At 46.7% G+C, this 18,919-nt stretch overlaps 1 protein-coding gene across 3 annotated transcripts in view; it reads right to left on the bottom strand.

Annotated features, from left to right (window-relative positions):
• The window catches only part of GRAMD4 (GRAM domain containing 4), a 207,298-nt gene extending 188,957 nt beyond the window's left edge, over nt 1-18,341 (bottom strand). Inside the window, exon 1 of one of the 3 annotated variants that reach the window (XM_077264850.1) lies at nt 18,023-18,341. In XM_077264850.1, the coding sequence (XP_077120965.1) occupies nt 18,023-18,051 (29 nt within the window). In that variant the 5' untranslated portion in view covers nt 18,052-18,341. The remainder of the gene's footprint in view (nt 1-18,022) is intronic. The other 2 variants (XM_077264854.1, XM_077264851.1) reach the window with 2 other exon arrangements.
• Nucleotides 18,342-18,919: the final 578 nt, after the last annotated feature.

The raw sequence follows: 18,919 nt of genomic DNA, 5'->3' as shown, positions 1-18,919 counted from the left end.
TGTAACGTAGTCCAATACGGCCGCCATTGACTGCAATGTCAGACACATCGCTAGCGCACGCCCATAATGGGCGTGCGCTAGGGATGTGCCGCCATTGAGTGACGGACTCTGAGACGTGGACTGCAGCGTTTCCGGGTCCGTCACTGCTAGCGCAGATAGAGCTAGCAGATGCTCTATCTGCACTAGCGGGATGTAAACGTCGGCACTTGCGTCACAGCAGCCCGTTAGCGTATGTGCTGAACGGGCTGCTGCTAATGCAGTGTGAACTTAGCCTTAATAACATTTTATACAAAAAAATAAAAAATAAAATACTCCTTTGTTTCTCCTTTTCTATTATGCCATTTTGGGAGTGGTTTTATTTTTGTGGCCAAGTGTATTTTGTGTACTTTGCTCACAAATCACTATGAGATTGGGTCTCTGTTTAAAGATTGTCTTTTGACTGCGTTGGAACCGTGGCTCTCTAACCGGCGGGGATGATTTCACTGCCATCAGAAACGGTGTTAGCCACTCTGTCATGCCCATGATAGCGTGACAAACACCCGGTGTTCGAACAGCTGAATGCGAACAGTAACACGGACGTCCTGATGAAGTCCGTGTTCGGTGTCTATGGCCGAACAGTAGGTATTTGGTATGGACGGCGAACTTTACTGTTCGGGTTCGCCCATCTCTACAAAGGACCTTTCACCAGATTAAGCATTTTAAAGGGAACCGGTCAGGTCTCCCATGCCCTCTAACCCAGCAGTATTCACATATGTACTACATTCCCAGCCTAACCCATGCCTTTATACCCTTAGTTACTTAAATCAATGTTTAATTAAAAAAAAGTATTTATAAGATCCGTTTTTCTTATGCCAATCAGTCCTCTGACTAGTCGTTGGAGAGTTTGTTTCCCCAGACTAGTCAGCCCTCTTTGCATGTTATCACACCCATGTGGGTGTGATGACGTGATTTCAAGAGCGCTCCATCCAGGTGTAGTAATATAAAAAAGGATTTATTCAGCCATAAAGAAGCAACGTTTCGACCATCAATAGGTCTTTGTCAAGCATGACATGCTTGACAAAGACCTATTGATGGTCGAAACGTTGCTTCTTTATGGCTGAATAAATCCTTTTTTATATTACTACACCTGGATGGAGCACTGTTCATCTATTTATTCAACTGCTTGGACTATCCAGGAGGGTTCCCTGGATTTGGAACGGGCGCCACAACTTAGTGAGTGCTGTCAGCCTTTTTTTATTTTTTTTATTTATTGAACGTGATTTCAAGAGTCCGCGTCATCGCCAGCACCCTGCAAATCTTGCGCATTCATGCGGCTCTATTGGGCAGCATCATTGCGCATTACGTATACCCGACTTCAGCAGCGCACTGTGCATGGCTGGAAGTGCAGATTACGTGAGCCAACTTCTGCACTTCCGGTCATGCGCAGTGCGCCTCTGAAGCTGGGAAGCATTCACCAGGCTTCAAATGCGCAATGATCCTGAATAATAGACCTGTTGATGTCTCTTGCAGGTACGCCAAGTTATACGTGAAAATTTTCCCTATAGAATTGCATTAGATGCAGAAAATCTACGTGTAAAAATACTGTATATGTAATCCACACGACTGTAAAACATCAACGCAAATTATGATCTGGATTTCTGTAGAGAGATACCCAACTGTGTATGCATAAATCCCATTCACTGAATGTCTCCAATCGAAGTCTCTCCTTTGCCAAGCTGAATCAGCTTTGTGATCGGTGTAACAAGTTCTTTTGTTAATCTGGTTTTATTTTATGTAATGGTATATGCTGTATTGTTTTGGCTTTCTCCCCTTTATAAAAAAATTATTCAAAAAAAGATTTTACAAACACTGCTTATCGTTCTGGATTAAATATAAAATGTAATAGCTCTGTTCCTTTTGTTCTGTAAACCACACCGAGAAGACACAATCCATCAGAATCAGACTTCTAGTCAGCCTGTATAAACGACTGGTGGTGGTGGCGAATAGTCTTGGGTTATCGTGACATTAGAAGTTAATGAACCGGGGGTATAAACACATATTCCGTGTGGTGGAATCAGAGATGTATGTACCATACGCTCACTGTTAGATTCCTGATAACCGGCATAGTAGTGGAAACAGCATGAGGCCTCCTCTCTTAATCGGTCAGTCGCATAATCGTCCAGACTATAGCGGGCATCAGAGAGCCATTTGCTCCAAAGATAACAGCAAATGGGTTCAGTTACGACTCACCGGTTGCGATCTTTGACATCTACCCATAATGGCTCGTTAAGAATGGCCAAATTATGGCATTACACGGCTACCGTTCGGCTATATGTTTGCAGATGTGCGGTCATTTAATAGACCATTTACACAAGCCAACTGTGCTTCCCTGGCACACGATCAATCATTAATAATGGAACACTCGTTCACAATATCAGCAGCACATCCCGTTTACATGGGCAATATGCTGCCTGTAACAATATTTACGGTTACAACATCCAATCCAGCAACAAATAATAGTTTCACGTTCATCAGGTGATTACCAAGCTTATAATGGCTAATAGTGTAGAACACTTGTCGAAATGTTCTAAAGATTTTCTTCAAGCCTTGAAGTTGTCCCCAACTCATGAGATAGGGGATAACTAACTTACGTATCGCTGGGGAGCTGACCCCTGTAACCTCCACTGATCCCGTATGAATGGAACGGTGGTCAACGATGTACACGGCCCATTCCATTTATTCTTATAAAAGTGCCAAAGACCTGTCGAGCGCAGCGCTAAGCTATCTCTAGTGTCTAGCGGCCCCATTAATAATGGGGGAAGGGTCAATGTACATGATGGATTCTTAAACACATCCATTTTGCTGCTACTGTAAGGCTATGTGCACACTTTGCGGGGTCCTCTGCGGGTTCTCCCGCAGCCGATTTGATAAATCTGCAGGGCAAAACCGCTGCGGTTATCCCTGCAGATTTATCGCGGTTTGTTTTGCGGTTTCTGCTGCGGGTTTACTCCTATACTATTGATGCTGCATATGCAGCAATATGCAGCATCAATAGTAAAGTTAAAAATAATAAAAAATGGTTATACTCACCCTCTGACGTCCCGATCTCCTCGGCGCTGCACGCGGCGGTCCGGTTCCAAAGATGCTGTGCGAGAAGGACCTTCGTGACGTCACGGTCATGTGACCGCGACGTCACCGCAGGTCCTGTTCGCACACCAACCCTGATACCGGACGGCCGCGTGCAGCGCTGAGAGGCGAGTATACCATTTTTTTATTTTAATTTTTTTTTTTTTTTTTACACTAATATGGTTCCCAGGGCCTGGAGGAGAGCAGATCGTGGGCACAGCCCCATGCGGGAAGTTAGCGGATCAATGCATTCCTATGTGTGCAGAATCGCAGCGATTCTGCACAAAAGAAGTGACATGCTGCGGAATGTAAACCGCTGCGTTTCTGCGCGTTTTTTCCCGCATCATGTGCACAGCGGATTGCGGTTTCCATAGGGTTTACATGTGAATGTAAACGCAATGGAAACTGCTGCGGACCCGCAGCTGCAAAAACGCTGCGGATCCGCGGTAAAACCCCCAAAGTGTGAACATAGCCTAATAAACTGCAGATTTTATATGCAGTTATGAAAATATTCAGGATCTGGGCTCATTGCCAAAAGCTTTTAATTGGGCAACGGATGCACCTGGTGATCTCCACTACATAAGAACAACACACAGCGCAATACAGGAAGCTATGCCAGGTAACATCAATATAACAAAAAAAGAGGTTTTCCGGAAATTTTTTTATTTCAATCTATTCACTTGTAATTATTAAAAATAAAGCAGTAAGGGCGCTTTCACACTGGCATCCCGTTCATTGCCACATTCAGGAATTACGTCCGAACTCCCCCAAAACACGATTCAGACGTATGTGCCGACGGGGCTATAGACTATAATGGTGCTCAGAGTGAACACGTGCTCTGTTGTGCCTCATTTTCGGGCACGCACACCTATTGGAAGTGGATAGTGATGAGCGAAAGTGCTTGGATAAGGTGTTATCCGACCAAGCTCGTATGCTAACAGAGTATCTTCAGCGTGCTCCAATACTACGTCTAGGTGTCCGTCTCCAGTAGGTGTACACGTCCGAAAATGATGCACGGCAGAGCTGTAGGTGTCTGCATCATTATAGTCTATAGACCTGTTGCTAATTTGCTCATATGTCCATATCCATTTTGTAGGGGGGGGGGGGGGGGGAGGTTTGAACGTAAGCCCCGGTGGGACCCACGAACAGGTTCCAAAACACCATGATGAAAGAACCCCAACATTCTCTGCTCCACTGTTGCCTCTGCTAAGGTTTTGGTGTTTGTTGACAGGCTGTAGCAGTGACTTCACAGTTTCAGCACATGTAACCACTGCAGCCAATCCCTGGGCTCAGCATTAATGCAGATGTAGACCACGTGAGCTCAACCAGAGCCTTGGTGGAGAGGAGTCACTGGAGGAGAAGAGGGTGAATAACTATTGAGCTTGTTATGCATGACGAGTAGAGTTGAGCGAATTTGATTGGAGCACGCCGGCTGATCAGCTGTTCGGGGCCACGGCTACGTGACTGTCACAGCACAAGCATGGAGAGCCTGTGTGTTGTGACTGACACAGCCGCGACACATGCAACTGCGGAGACGATCAGCCAGCACGCTCCAGGAAGCCAGGTTCCCACTGCAGCTTATTCGGTAAGCGCTATAGCAGGGACCCGATCAAATTCGCTCAACTCTAATGACGAGCGCAAAGCTGATGGACCAAAAATTAAACCAAGCACAGGTACTCAGTAGCGATGAGCGAACGTGCTCGGATAACGTGTTATCCGAGTGTCTCGAACGTGCTTGAAGGCCCGCAGCAGCATGTTTTGTGACTGTTCGACATACAGGGATTGCCTAACAGCGACAAACACGCAATCCGAGCACGTTCGCTCATTGCTAGTGCTCAGCTCACCTTAGGCATAGCCAAAAAGTTCAGCGCACCTTCTACATCCATTCACGCCATCCACCATCGCCATTTCTCAAGCCTCTGTAAAGCCAGAGCTGTCACTCAAGGAGGCAGGTTCTCAGATGGATGTAAAACCTGTAAGTGGGAAAATTCACTGAGCAACTTTGCTTGATTTCAACAGTGTGTTCGCAGACTCCCTTTAAAGGGGAACCAGTGGATTCATGCCGCTAAAACCATAGGCAGCATCAATCAATCAGAGGCCGGCCGCAAGATTACAGCCAGGTATAATCAAAATACAGTTTGGAGCAGGGCTGTGGATTCGGAGTCGGAGTCATGGAGTCGAAGTTAGTTTTGGTTGGAGTCGGTAGGAATGTACCGACTCCAGCTTTAAAAAAAAATGTATTAATATTTCATAGTTGAACTTTCACATGAATTTTATAAATGTTACTCAAATATATATGTTCTATCAAATTATGAACAACAGTGATAAGCAGTTCTGCTGGAGATAGACATTTCTTACTTCTTGTGCGTCACTGTTCTCCACTGCCCTTCTCTAATCTTATACTTGGATAACCTCATGCTGCCCCAACCCCCCTACTTACAATGTATGAAACTGAAAATGTGTTGCAAATTCTTAGTAGTAAAGCTCCTCCTCTAGACTAGATGTTTACTAGGTGTGCGTCTTCCAAGCATCTCACAGCTGCTACTCAGAAGAGGAAGACTGTAAGAAGTATTATCCTTTCAACAAACTTTGCATCAGTTAACTGTGAGTACATGAGGAACAACAATATCAACATTATTATTATACATTTTTATAGCGCCATTTTTTCCATGACGCTTTACATGTGAAATACGGGCAAATATAGACAACTACATTAAACCTAGAACGCATACCCATAGAAATCTACACATTCATGCACCTGGGGCCTTTTAGGCCTGTTTACAATTATCATGGAATAACTCAAATAAAAATACTTTTCAAAGTTTATTGCAAAGTAAGGATGCATTCCCACTAGCGCAGGGGTCCGCCAGGACGGGATTCCGTAATGGATCTGACCTCCTGGTGACCCCAGCTAAGGCTGGCGGACGCATACCTGGGGCCTCGCAGGCCTGCCAGGTTACTTGTTTTCTATTTTCTGTAAAATTACTTTAGTTAGAATTTTGAAACTCTAGGTATTCCTCAGGTATATAGTTGTTAGTAATTTCCAGTTGTTCATATATTTTTATGTTATAGGCATTTCGGTATAACCACCTTTTTTTGGGACTACCCCACATTCACGCACCTGGGGCCTTTTAGGCCTGTGTGCAAATAACACGGAATAACTCAAATTGATAGACCCGTAGAAGCGCTGTGCAACGCGCGAAACGGCCGTCGTCTCCTTCTGCACACTCCTCACACTGCCTTGTTCCCCCGTGCCGTGAAGATGTATATGGATATTTAATAAAGGAATCTTTGACTCCAGGACCGGTGAGTGCTCAGGCGTATTTCTCTATATCCACTAAACTCAAATAAAAATACTTTTCAAAATGTATTTTACAATTGCAAGGTAAGGATGCATTCCAACTAGCGCTGGGGTCCGCCAGGAGGGGATCCGTAATGGATCTGACCACCTGGTGACCCCAGCTAAGGATGGCAGAATCCCGCCATTCCGGCAGCCTTAGCTGGAGTTACCAGGAGGTCAGATCCATTATGGATCCCCTTCTGGCGAACCCCAGCGCTACTGGGAACACAGCCTAAGATGTGTATATTTCAAAACATAATTATGTGCATAAAACAAAAAAGTAAGTAAACGGGCACGCCAAATATAGGCATTCTATATGCAATTTTTTTAGGAAAACATTTTTTGGTTGTAGCAAACTTGGTGCAGGAATATTTATTTGTTACTTTACATATTCCCCCCACAATTCTCGCATATTATTTTTTCGGCTGAATGTTCCTTGCATACATTTTGTCCGCAAGTAGAACAGAAATGCTCCGATTTTCTTTCCTTCTTTGCTGGACAAATATAGCAGCGCTTTCTTTTTTTTTTCTCTTTGCTCTGGATGTTCCAGAAAGCGTATTCCACATCGGATCATTGCCTCCGTAATTTGCCTTGATAAGCATATCATGCTGCTTCTCTCCATCATAGTAGGCATCAAAAATTGATAACAAAGTTCTGTCAAAAATAGACATCTCTTGTCTTTCCTGTTGGCATGGAATTCTGGATTAGTTTGACAATAAACAATGTAGCTATTGAGGGCTGACACATCAAGGATATTGGAAAAAAGGGCAACAGGCCAACGTTTAGTCTGCCTTTTGCACGAATACTCTCCAATCATTTTGTCCATCTTGTCGACACCTCCTTTTGTCTTATTATAATGCAGTATGATTTCAGGGTTTTTTTTCCTGTCATTGGTGTCAATACTTCCATCATGATGCATTGTACTTAGTAATATCACGGATTTTTCTTTCTTGGCTTTATAAGACACCATTGTTGCTTGATTGCAGAAACCGAATACACTCTTGTAGATTGTTCGCTGTGCATTGTGCTTCATGATTGGAGGAATTTCGCGGCGGTTTGGCCTCATAGTACCAACAAATGTACCGTATATACTCGAGTATAAGCCGAGATTTTCAGCCCAAATTTTTGGGCTGAAAGTGCCCCCTCGGCTTATACTCGAGTCATGATCGGTGGTGGGGTCGGCGGGTGAGGACTGTCATATACTCACCTAGTCCCGGCGATCCTGTCGCTCCCCCTGCCCGTCCCACGGTCTCCGGGTGCCGCAGCCTCTTCCCCTGAGCGGTCACGTGGGACCGCTCATTAGAGAAATGAATAGGCGGCTCCACCTCCCATAGGGGCGGAGCCGCCTATTCATTTCTCCAATGAAGCGGTGCCGGTGACCGCTGATAGAGAAAGAGGCTGCGGCACCGAAGACAGGCAGGGGAAGGAGCGGGACGCCGGGAGCAGGTAAGTATGACATATTCACCTGTCCTCGTTCCACACGCCGGGCGCTGTCTCCATCTTCCCGGCGTCTCTCTCTCCGCACTGACTGTGCAGGTCAGAGGGCGCGATGACGCATATAGTGTGCGCGCCGCCCTCTGCCTGATCAGTCAGTGCGGAGAGACGCCGGGAAGATGGCGCCGAGGAGCTGCAAGAGAGGTGAGTATGTGTTTTATTATTTTTATTGCAGCAGCAGCAGCACAGCTATGGGGCAATAATGGACGGTGCAGAGCACTATATGGCACAGCTATGGGGCAATAATGGACGGTGCAGAGCACTATATGGCACAGCTATGGGGCAATAATGGACGGTGCAGAGCACTATATGGCAGAGCTATGGGGCAATGGTGCAGAGCACTATATGGCACAGCTATGGGGCAATAATGGTGCAGAGCACTATATGGCACAGCTATGGGGCAATAATGGTGCAGAGCACTATATGGCACAGCTATGGGGCAATAATGGTGCAGAGCACTATATGGCACAGCTATGGGGCAATTATGGACGGTGCAGAGCACTATATGGCACAGCTATGGGGCAATAATGGTGCAGAGCACTGTATGGCACAGCTATGGGGCAATAATGGTGCAGAGCACTGTATGGCACAGCTATGGGGCAATAATGGTGCAGAGCACTGTATGGCACAGCTATGGGGCAATAATGGTGCAGAGAACTGTATGGCACAGCTATGGGGCAATAATGGACGGTGCGGAGCACTATATGGCACAGCTATGGGGCAATAATGGTGCAGAGCACTGTATGGCACAGCTATGGGGCAATAATGGTGCAGAGCACTATATGGCACAGCTATGGGGCAATAATGAACGGTGCAGAGCACTATATGGCACAGCTATGGGGCAATAATGGCGCAGAGCACTATATGGCACAGCTATGGGGCCATAATGAACAGTATGGAGCATCTATTTTTATTTTTGAAATTCACCGGTAGCTGCTGCATTTTCCACCCTAGGCTTATACTCGAGTCAATAAGTTTTCCCAGTTTTTTGTGGCAAAATTAGGGGGGTCGGCTTATACTCGGGTCGGCTTATACTCGAGTATATACGGTAAGTTGCTTTTGAAGCAAAAAGTTGGCCATTTCAAAATTGGTAAAGTAATTATCCATTGTAGTATTTTTTCCCGAATTGAAAATTGGTAGAGCAAGTGTTTTTACTATGTCGGAACATAGGTCTTTCTGGACTGGAGCATCAGCTTCTTTGCCACAGTAAATCAGACCATTCATCCCATAATAGCTTGCTGAATCGCACATCCAGAAAATTTTTATGCCATACTTAGCTGGCTTACTGGGCATATACTGAATGAATTTGCAACGTCCCCTAAAGGCAAGAAGTTGCTCGTCCACTGTCACATTATCACTGGAATGGTAAAGCTTTGTACAGTTCTTGATAAAAAGATTCCAGATATAGCTAATAGGGGCTAATTTATCGGTTGCCAACCTCACAGGGCGAGTTCTCTTTTCAGCAAAACGAAGGCATCTCCGAATACCCTCAAATCTATTGATGGACATAGTAGCTTTGTAGTGTGGATCTGCAAATGGGTTCTGAAATAACTCTTCCCAGCAATAGCAGAGTCATAAAAGTTCTTCCCCAGCAACAATACAGACAAAAAGACTGAGTATCACATGTAAACCTAGTACAGGCCTAAAAGGCCCCAGGTGCGTGAATATGGGGTAGTCCCAAAAAAAGGTTGTTATACCAAAATGTCTGTAACATAAAAATATATGAATAACTGGAAATTACTAACAACTATATACCTGAGGATTACCTAGATTTTCAAAATTCTAACTAAAGTACTTTTACAGAAAATAGAAAACAAGTGACCTGGCAGGCCTGCGAGGCCCCAGGTATGTGTTCCAGGGTTAAACATGAGCAAAAAACAAGGCACACTGGTACATAAGGAGGGAGGACCCTGCCCGCAACGGCTCACAGTCTGCAGGGGATGGGTGATGATACACTAGGAGAGGGTAGAGCTGGTTGTGCAGCGGTTCAGTAGGTTCAGGATCACTGCAGGCTGTAGGCTTGTCGGAAGAGGTGAGCCTTCAGGTTCTTTTTGAAAGTTTCTAGGGTAGGCGAGAGTCTGATGTGTTGGGGTAGAGAGTTCCAGAGTATGGGGGAAGCACAGGAGAAGTCTTGGATGCGGTTGTGGGAAGAAGAGATGAGAGGGGAGTAGAGAAGGAGGTCTTGAGAGGATCGGAGGTTGCGTGTTGGTAGGTACCGGGAGATCATGTCACAGATGTATGGAGGAGATAGGTTGTGGATGGCTTTGTAGGTCATTGTGAGGGTTTTGAACTGGAGTCTCTGGGCGATAGGAAGCCAGTGACAGTATTACTGACCACTATATCAGTTGTACGACCTGGCAATAATTTTGTACAATTGTTTTTAGGAAAAACAATTGTCATTTGGATTGTGAATGCAGAATTAAAAACATGAGAATGTCAAAGAAGCGTCACATTAAATCAGCTGTATTTGAACATTTCACCATCACTCAAGATAGAAAACATTATGTCTGTCAGTGTATGACAAATGATCCAGACGAAAACAAATGTTGTGAAGCTAAGATCAGTGCATATTCAGGCAAAGATAAAAATGCTCCTACCAGAGCTTCTAATCTAAAGAGACATTTCCAGCGCTTTCATCCAGAAGTACTGAAAGCAGTGGATGAGAAAGACTGCATCCAAACCAATGAACCAGTGCCCAGCTCTTCCAGCCAAACAAAGGAGCAGAGAACTTTGCAGCCATCAGTTGCAAGATATTTTGTCAGTAAAAAAGTTACTGTGACAATGACAGTAGATGCATTTAAAAAACAGATCATAGAGCTTGTTGTAAAGGATAGTGTGCCTATTTCATTATTTTCACAACCAGCTTTTATGTGTCTGAATGGGGAAATGGCCCGCAAGCTTGGTGTTTCTCTGGAGAGAGAGTATTAGAAAATTAGTAATCAAAGAAGCTTTTAAACAAAAGGAAGAACTTAAAAAAACTCTCAAGAGACGCTTTCTGTTTCTTAAAAAGGATGCCTGCACACGTCACAGAGTGAACTATTTTGCCATCAATATCCGATTTGTGACAAAAATGAAATAGTTACCAAGACATTGGCAGTAAAAGACACCAAAGCTCATCACACCAGTGAGTTTCTCCAGGTCTTGGTGGAAAAGGTTCTGCAAGACTATGAACTTAAAAAACAGCAAGTTCTTTCTGTCGTAACTGACAATGCTTCAACTATGATAAGTACTATTAAGCTAATGAATGAGAGTAATGATGGTGACCAGCAGCTAGAAGAACATTCTAGGTCCACAGACACAGAAATGTTTGAAATAGAGGAACACAGTATTGTAACTGAGGAGCAAACTGAAGTTGCTTCAGATGAACAGCAACATGATAGTTTAGATGATCTTGTTGAAACGGTCAATACGTTCTTTCATTCATCACATGCGCTGTGTTGTGCATACGCTACAGCTGGCTGTAAGAGACAGTCTGCAAGAAGGACATGCTGCTGCACTGATTGGCAAGGTGAGAAAATTGGCTACTGTTGCCAGAACCCCTAAAGTTGACTCAATTTTGAAGAGACGTGCTGGAAAAGGGGCAATTATTGATCAAGCCACACGATGGGGCAGTACTTACTTAATGATTCAGCGCTTGGTTGAACTGAAAACCTTTCTTGTAGACATGGCTAACCCTCAACTGATGCTAAATGAAAGTCAGTGGAATCAGGTGACTGAGCTGGAAAAATTGCTAGAGCACCCATTTACAGTGACTAAAAAATTACAAGCAGAGGACTTAACTCCAGGTATTTTCTTAAAGGAGTGGAAGAACCTGATGTTTCGCCTATCCCAAAGAGGAGGGTTAATTGCAAGTGGCATTGCTACATCAATGAAACGGAGAGAGGAACTACTATTACAAAATAACATTCTTTTGGCAGCTATTTATGTAGACCCAATGCATCGGATTCTTCTAGATGATCAACAGCTAACTAAAGGAAAAGAAGCTCTGTTTGAAATAGCAGTAAGGATGAAAGGGTTGCAGAACAGTCAGGAGGAACAAGAAGAATTTGGTCGTCCTGCCACATCTTAACCCTCATCAACTGATGAAGAATTTAATTTTGAAAAATATTTGGATCACAAGGACCCTGCAAAGCGTTCCCGCATAGAAGAAGAGTCATCCCCATCAAAGAACACAGCCAGTACATTTCAGCAGAATTTTTCATGTGCACTAAAAGAAATTGAGAAATTTGACCTTTCATCAAAAATAACAATGCAACAAGCGATTCCTCTGTATCCTGACATTGTCAGAGATGTTGCCCGAGTGGTTACTGCTTTGCCACCAATCCAAGTTAGTGAAGAGAGGTTGTTCTCTGCTCTCAAAATAATTAGATCAGATTTGAGGGCATCCATGAAGGAGGATCTGACAGAGGCAATACTTTTTCTGAGGACAAATTTATAGATTTCTTCTTATTAACTACATAACAGTGTTTATTGCATATTTACTTACAAGAGTTTAGAAAAGTTTATAAAAGTTATTTGCTATATTCTAATTGTATTCTACTAAATATAGTGTTTGCTCTAAGTGGTCTGATTACTTATATGATGGTGAGAAACTGAATAAGCACGATGTTAATATTTTACAACAGTAAATTTATTGTTACGAATTGGCCATTTATGAAGGAGTCGGAACCTGATAAAATCCAGGAGTCGGAGTCGCAACTGTGGCTTACCGACTCCACAGCCCTGGTTTGGAGACGCTGAGCAAGAGACAAGAACCGTCTGATGCCACCCTGGCTGGCTACTCCCAGCGCTGTTCCAGGTGATGGATAGGTCTCTAATGTATGTACTTCACAAGATACCTGCCAATAAATAGCAAGGGTCCTAGTAGAAGCCGGCCTGTGCATTTCAGAGAAGACTAGTGGACCGGGCACGTCCATGGCTTCCCGGCAGCACTGCTCAGACACCTGTAAGTCACAGGCCTGAGCGGCGATCACAGATTGCATCCTTCATAGAAAGTTTCCAAATCCGCTCCCACCACCGAGACCGAGAACTAATAAATATATTCTACTTTCCATTGCTGGACTGGGTTGGGGAACGCGGTGTGAGATACATAGTAATCTAGGTTATGTCATGTTTGATAATATCAATTCCACACTATACACTGCTGCAGCAGAGGAAAGTACCGCATCACGGATGAGGCGAGAGTGAGGATGTCTCACTGCACCGCCCACGCACTTCCTACCAACCGTAAAGGTTGCGGCTCCACTGGGGGCAGAGACTTTCTCCTCAATGTCTGACAAACTACACAAGACACCGAGGAGAAGGCGATTCCCAGGGGAAAGTCACATTGTGGGATACAACAGATAGGTACAACGCTCCTGTGTCACTGGGGACGGCCAGAGCCTGCTCACACCTTCTATACGGACACCTAGGATCTCTCTATGAGGCACACACAGCACCCTCATACACACACACACACACGCACAGCACCCACACATACACGCACAGCACCCACACATACACGCACAGCACCCACACATACATACACGCACAGCACCCACACATACATACACGCACAGCACCCACACATACATACACGCACAGCACCCACACATACATACACGCACAGCACCCACACATACATACACGCACAGCACCCACACATACATACACGCACAGCACCCACACATACATACACGCACAGCACCCACACATACATACACGCACAGCACCCACACATACATACACGCACAGCACCCACACATACATACACGCACAGCACCCACACATACATACACGCACAGCACCCACACATACATACACGCACAGCACCCACACATACATACACGCACAGCACCCACACATACATACACGCACAGCACCCACACATACATACACGCACAGCACCCACACATACATACACGCACAGCACCCACACATACATACACGCACAGCACCCACACATACATACACGCACAGCACCCACACATACATACACGCACAGCACCCACACATACATACACGCACAGCACCCACACATACATACACGCACAGCACCCACACATACATACACGCACAGCACCCACACATACATACACGCACAGCACCCACACATACATACACGCACAGCACCCACACATACATACACGCACAGCACCCACACATACATACACGCACAGCACCCACACATACATACACGCACAGCACCCACACATACATACACGCACAGCACCCACACATACATACACGCACAGCACCCACACATACATACACGCACAGCACCCACACATACATACACGCACAGCACCCACACATACATACACGCACAGCACCCACACATACATACACGCACAGCACCCACACATACATACACGCACAGCACCCACACATACATACACGCACAGCACCCACACATACATACACGCACAGCACCCACACATACATACACGCACAGCACCCACACATACATACACGCACAGCACCCACACATACATACACGCACAGCACCCACACATACATACACGCACAGCACCCACACATACATACACGCACAGCACCCACACATACATACACGCACAGCACCCACACATACATACACGCACAGCACCCACACATACATACATACACGCACAGCACCCACACATACATACATACACGCACAGCACCCACACATACATACACGCACAGCACCCACACATACATACACGCACAGCACCCACACATACATACACGCACAGCACCCACACATACATACATACACGCACAGCACCCACACATACATACATACACGCACAGCACCCACACATACATACACGCACAGCACCCACACATACATACACGCACAGCACCCACACATACATACACGCACAGCACCCACACATACATACACGCACAGCACCCACACATACATACACGCACAGCACCCACACATACATACACGCACAGCACCCACACATACATACACGCACAGCACCCACACATACATACACGCACAGCACCCACACATACATACACGCACAGCACCCACACATACATACACGCACAGCACCCACACATACATACACGCACAGCACCCACACATACACGCACAGCACCCACACATACACGCACAGCACCCACACATACACGCACAGCACCCACACATACACGCACAGCACCCACACATACACGCACAGCACCCACACATACACGCACAGCACCCACACATACACGCACAGCACCCACACATACACGCACAGCACCCACACATACACGCACAGCACCCACACATACACGCACAGCACCCACACATACACGCACAGCACCCACACATACACGCACAGCACCCACACATACACGCACAGCACCCACACATACACGCACAGCACCCACACATACACGCACAGCACCCACACATACAGGTCCTTCTCAAAAAATTAGCATATAGTGTTAAATTTCATTATTTACCATAATGTAATGATTACAATTAAACTTTCATATATTATAGATTCATTATCCACCAACTGAAATTTGTCAGGTCTTTTATTGTTTTAATACTGATGATTTTGGCATACAACTCCTGATAACCCAAAAAACCTGTCTCAATAAATTAGCATATCAAGAAAAGGTTCTCTAAACGACCTATTACCCTAATCTTCTGAATCAACTAATTAACTCTAAACACATGCAAAAGATACCTGAGGCTTTTAAAAACTCCCTGCCTGGTTCATTACTCAAAACCCCCATCATGGGTAAGACTAGCGACCTGACAGATGTCAAGAAGGCCATCATTGACACCCTCAAGCAAGAGGGTAAGACCCAGAAAGAAATTTCTCAACAAATAGGCTGTTCCCAGAGTGCTGTATCAAGGCACCTCAATGGTAAGTCTGTTGGAAGGAAACAATGTGGCAGAAAACGCTGTACAACGAGAAGAGGTGACCGGACCCTGAGGAAGATTGTGGAGAAGGACAGATTCCAGACCTTGGGGAACCTGAGGAAGCAGTGGACTGAGTCTGGTGTGGAAACATCCAGAGCCACCGAGCACAGGCGTGTGCAGGAAATGGGCTACAGGTGCCGCATTCCCCAGGTAAAGCCACTTTTGAACCATAAACAGCGGCAGAAGCGCCTGACCTGGGCTACAGAGAAGCAGCACTGGACTGTTGCTCAGTGGTCCCAAGTACTTTTTTCTGATGAAAGCAAATTTTGCATGTCACTCGGAAATCAAGGTGCCAGAGTCTGGAGGAAGACTGGGGAGAAGGAAATGCCAAAATGCCTGAAGTCCAGTGTCAAGTACCCACAGTCAGTGATGGTGTGGGGTGCCATGTCAGCTGCTGGTGTTGGTCCCCTGTGTTTCATCAAGGGCAGGGTCAATGCAGCTAGCTATCAGGAGATTTTGGAGCACTTCATGCTTCCATCGGCTGAAATGCTTTATGGAGATGAAGATTTCATTTTTCAGCACGACCTGGCACCTGCTCACAGTGCCAAAACCACTGGTAAATGGTTTACTGACCATGGTATTACTGTGCTCAATTGGCCTGCCAACTCTCCTGACCTGAACCCCATAGAGAATCTGTGGGATATTGTGAAGAGAAAGTTGAGAGACGCAAGACCCAACACTCTGGATGAGCTTAAGGCCGCTATTGAAGCATCCTGGGCCTCCATAACATCTCAGCAGTGTCACAGGCTGATTGCCTCCATGCCACGCCGCATTGAAGCAGTCATTTCTGCCAAAGGATTCCCGACCAAGTATTGAGTGCATAACTGAACATTATTATTTGATGGGTTTTTTGTTTGTTATTAAAAAACACTTTTATTTGATTGGACGGGTGAAATATGCTAATTTATTGAGACAGGTTTTTTGGGTTATCAGGAGTTGTATGCCAAAATCATCAGTATTAAAACAATAAAAGACCTGACAAATTTCAGTTGGTGGATAATGAATCTATAATATATGAAAGTTTAATTGTAATCATTACATTATGGTAAATAATGAAATTTAACACTATATGCTAATTTTTTGAGAAGGACCTGTACACGCACAGCACCCACATATATACGCACAGCACCCACATATACACGCACAGCACCCTCATACACACACACACACGCACAGCACCCTCACACACACACACACACGCACAGCACCCTCACATACACGCACAGCACCCTCACATACACGCACAGCACCCTCACATACACGCACAGCACCCTCACATACACGCACAGCACCCTCACATACACGCACAGCACCCTCACATACACGCACAGCACCCTCACATACACGCACAGCACCCTCACATACACGCACAGCACCCTCACATACACGCACAGCACCCTCACATACACGCACAGCACCCACACATACACGCACAGCACCCACACATACACACACAGCACCCACACATACACACACACAGCACCCACATATACACGCACAGCACCCTCATACACACACACAGCACCCACATATACACACACACGCACAGCACCCTCACATACACACACGCACAGCACCCTCACATACACGCACAGCACCCTCACATACACGCACAGCACCCTCACATACACGCACAGCACCCTCACATACACGCACAGCACCCTCACATACACGCACAGCACCCACACATACACGCACAGCACCCACACATACACACACAGCACCCACATACACACACACAGCACCCTCATATACACACACAGCACCCACACATACACGCACAGCACCCACACATACACACACAGCACCCACATACACACACACAGCACCCTCATATACACACACACACACACACACACACACACACACACATATACACACACACACACACACACACACACACACACACACAGCACCCTCATAGCCCAGTCACTGGCTGCTTCACAAGTACAGTAATGAACTGTTGCACTGAGGACAGGACGCTGCCGGTGCAGTGTGTCACCCCGGGGGAGCCATTGTCCAGGACTTCCTGATGGGGAGCACACAGCCGGCGGCTCACGGTGAGGATGAGGAGGCTACAAGTGTGCAGCAGGTAAATTATTCAGCACCTGCACACACGGCCATAGCGGCAGCAGCCACACACGGAGAGGATTAACCCCTGCCCCGACGGACACACGGGCCTTCCTTACCCTGCACCGACATCACAGCAAACTTTCATCCAAGCAGCAGCGGCAGCTCCCGGTGCCCCCGACACAGCGCCGTGCCCTCTTCTCCCCTCTATAGAGCGCGGTGGTGTGGTGGCAGCATGGAGTCCTCGTACACGACAGAGGGATGAGCGGAGCCTCGGCCCCAGCCCCGCACATACACGCGAGCCGCACAACACTCTCCTTAGCCCCGCTATTCTTCCGTCACCTCCCTCTCGGCTGCCGGCTCCGCCACCTACTGACAGCGCCGGGCACACACACCGCTCTCCGGCTGCCTGTGCTGTGGTGACGTCACCAGAGCGCCAGACACAGCCCCGCCCCCTGATTATTCTATTTTTAATGCATTGCCGCTCCCCCTCTGTAGCCTGTACACAGTCACACTGCTCACCTGTGCGCTGCGTCTGCTACATGCATGTGCGGTGCCCGCTGCTGCCACATCCATGTGCGGTGCCCGCTGCTGCCACATCCATGTACGGTGCCCGCTGCCACATCCATGTACGGTGCCCGCTGCTGCTACATCCATGTGCGGTGCCTGCTGCCACATCCATGTGCGGTGCCTGCTGCTGCCACATCCATGTACGGTGCCTGCTGCCACATCCATGTACGGTGCCCGCTGCTGCCATATCCATGTACGGTGCCCACTGCCACATCCATGCACGGTGCCCGCTGCTGCCGCATCCATGTACGGTGCCCGCTGTCACATCCATGTGCGGTGCCCGCTGCCACATCCATGTACGGTGCCCGCTGCTGCTACATCCATGTGCGGTGCCCGCTGCCACATCCATGTGCGGTGCCCGCTGATGCCACATCCATGTACGGTGCCCGCTGCCACATCCATGTGCGGTGCCCGCTGATGCCACATCCATGTACGGTGCCCGCTGC

Source organism: Ranitomeya variabilis, chromosome 5 (genome assembly GCF_051348905.1).
Source record: "Ranitomeya variabilis isolate aRanVar5 chromosome 5, aRanVar5.hap1, whole genome shotgun sequence".
Classification (NCBI taxonomy): Eukaryota; Metazoa; Chordata; class Amphibia; order Anura; family Dendrobatidae; genus Ranitomeya; species Ranitomeya variabilis.
This window is presented reverse-complemented; position numbering and strand designations above follow the sequence as displayed.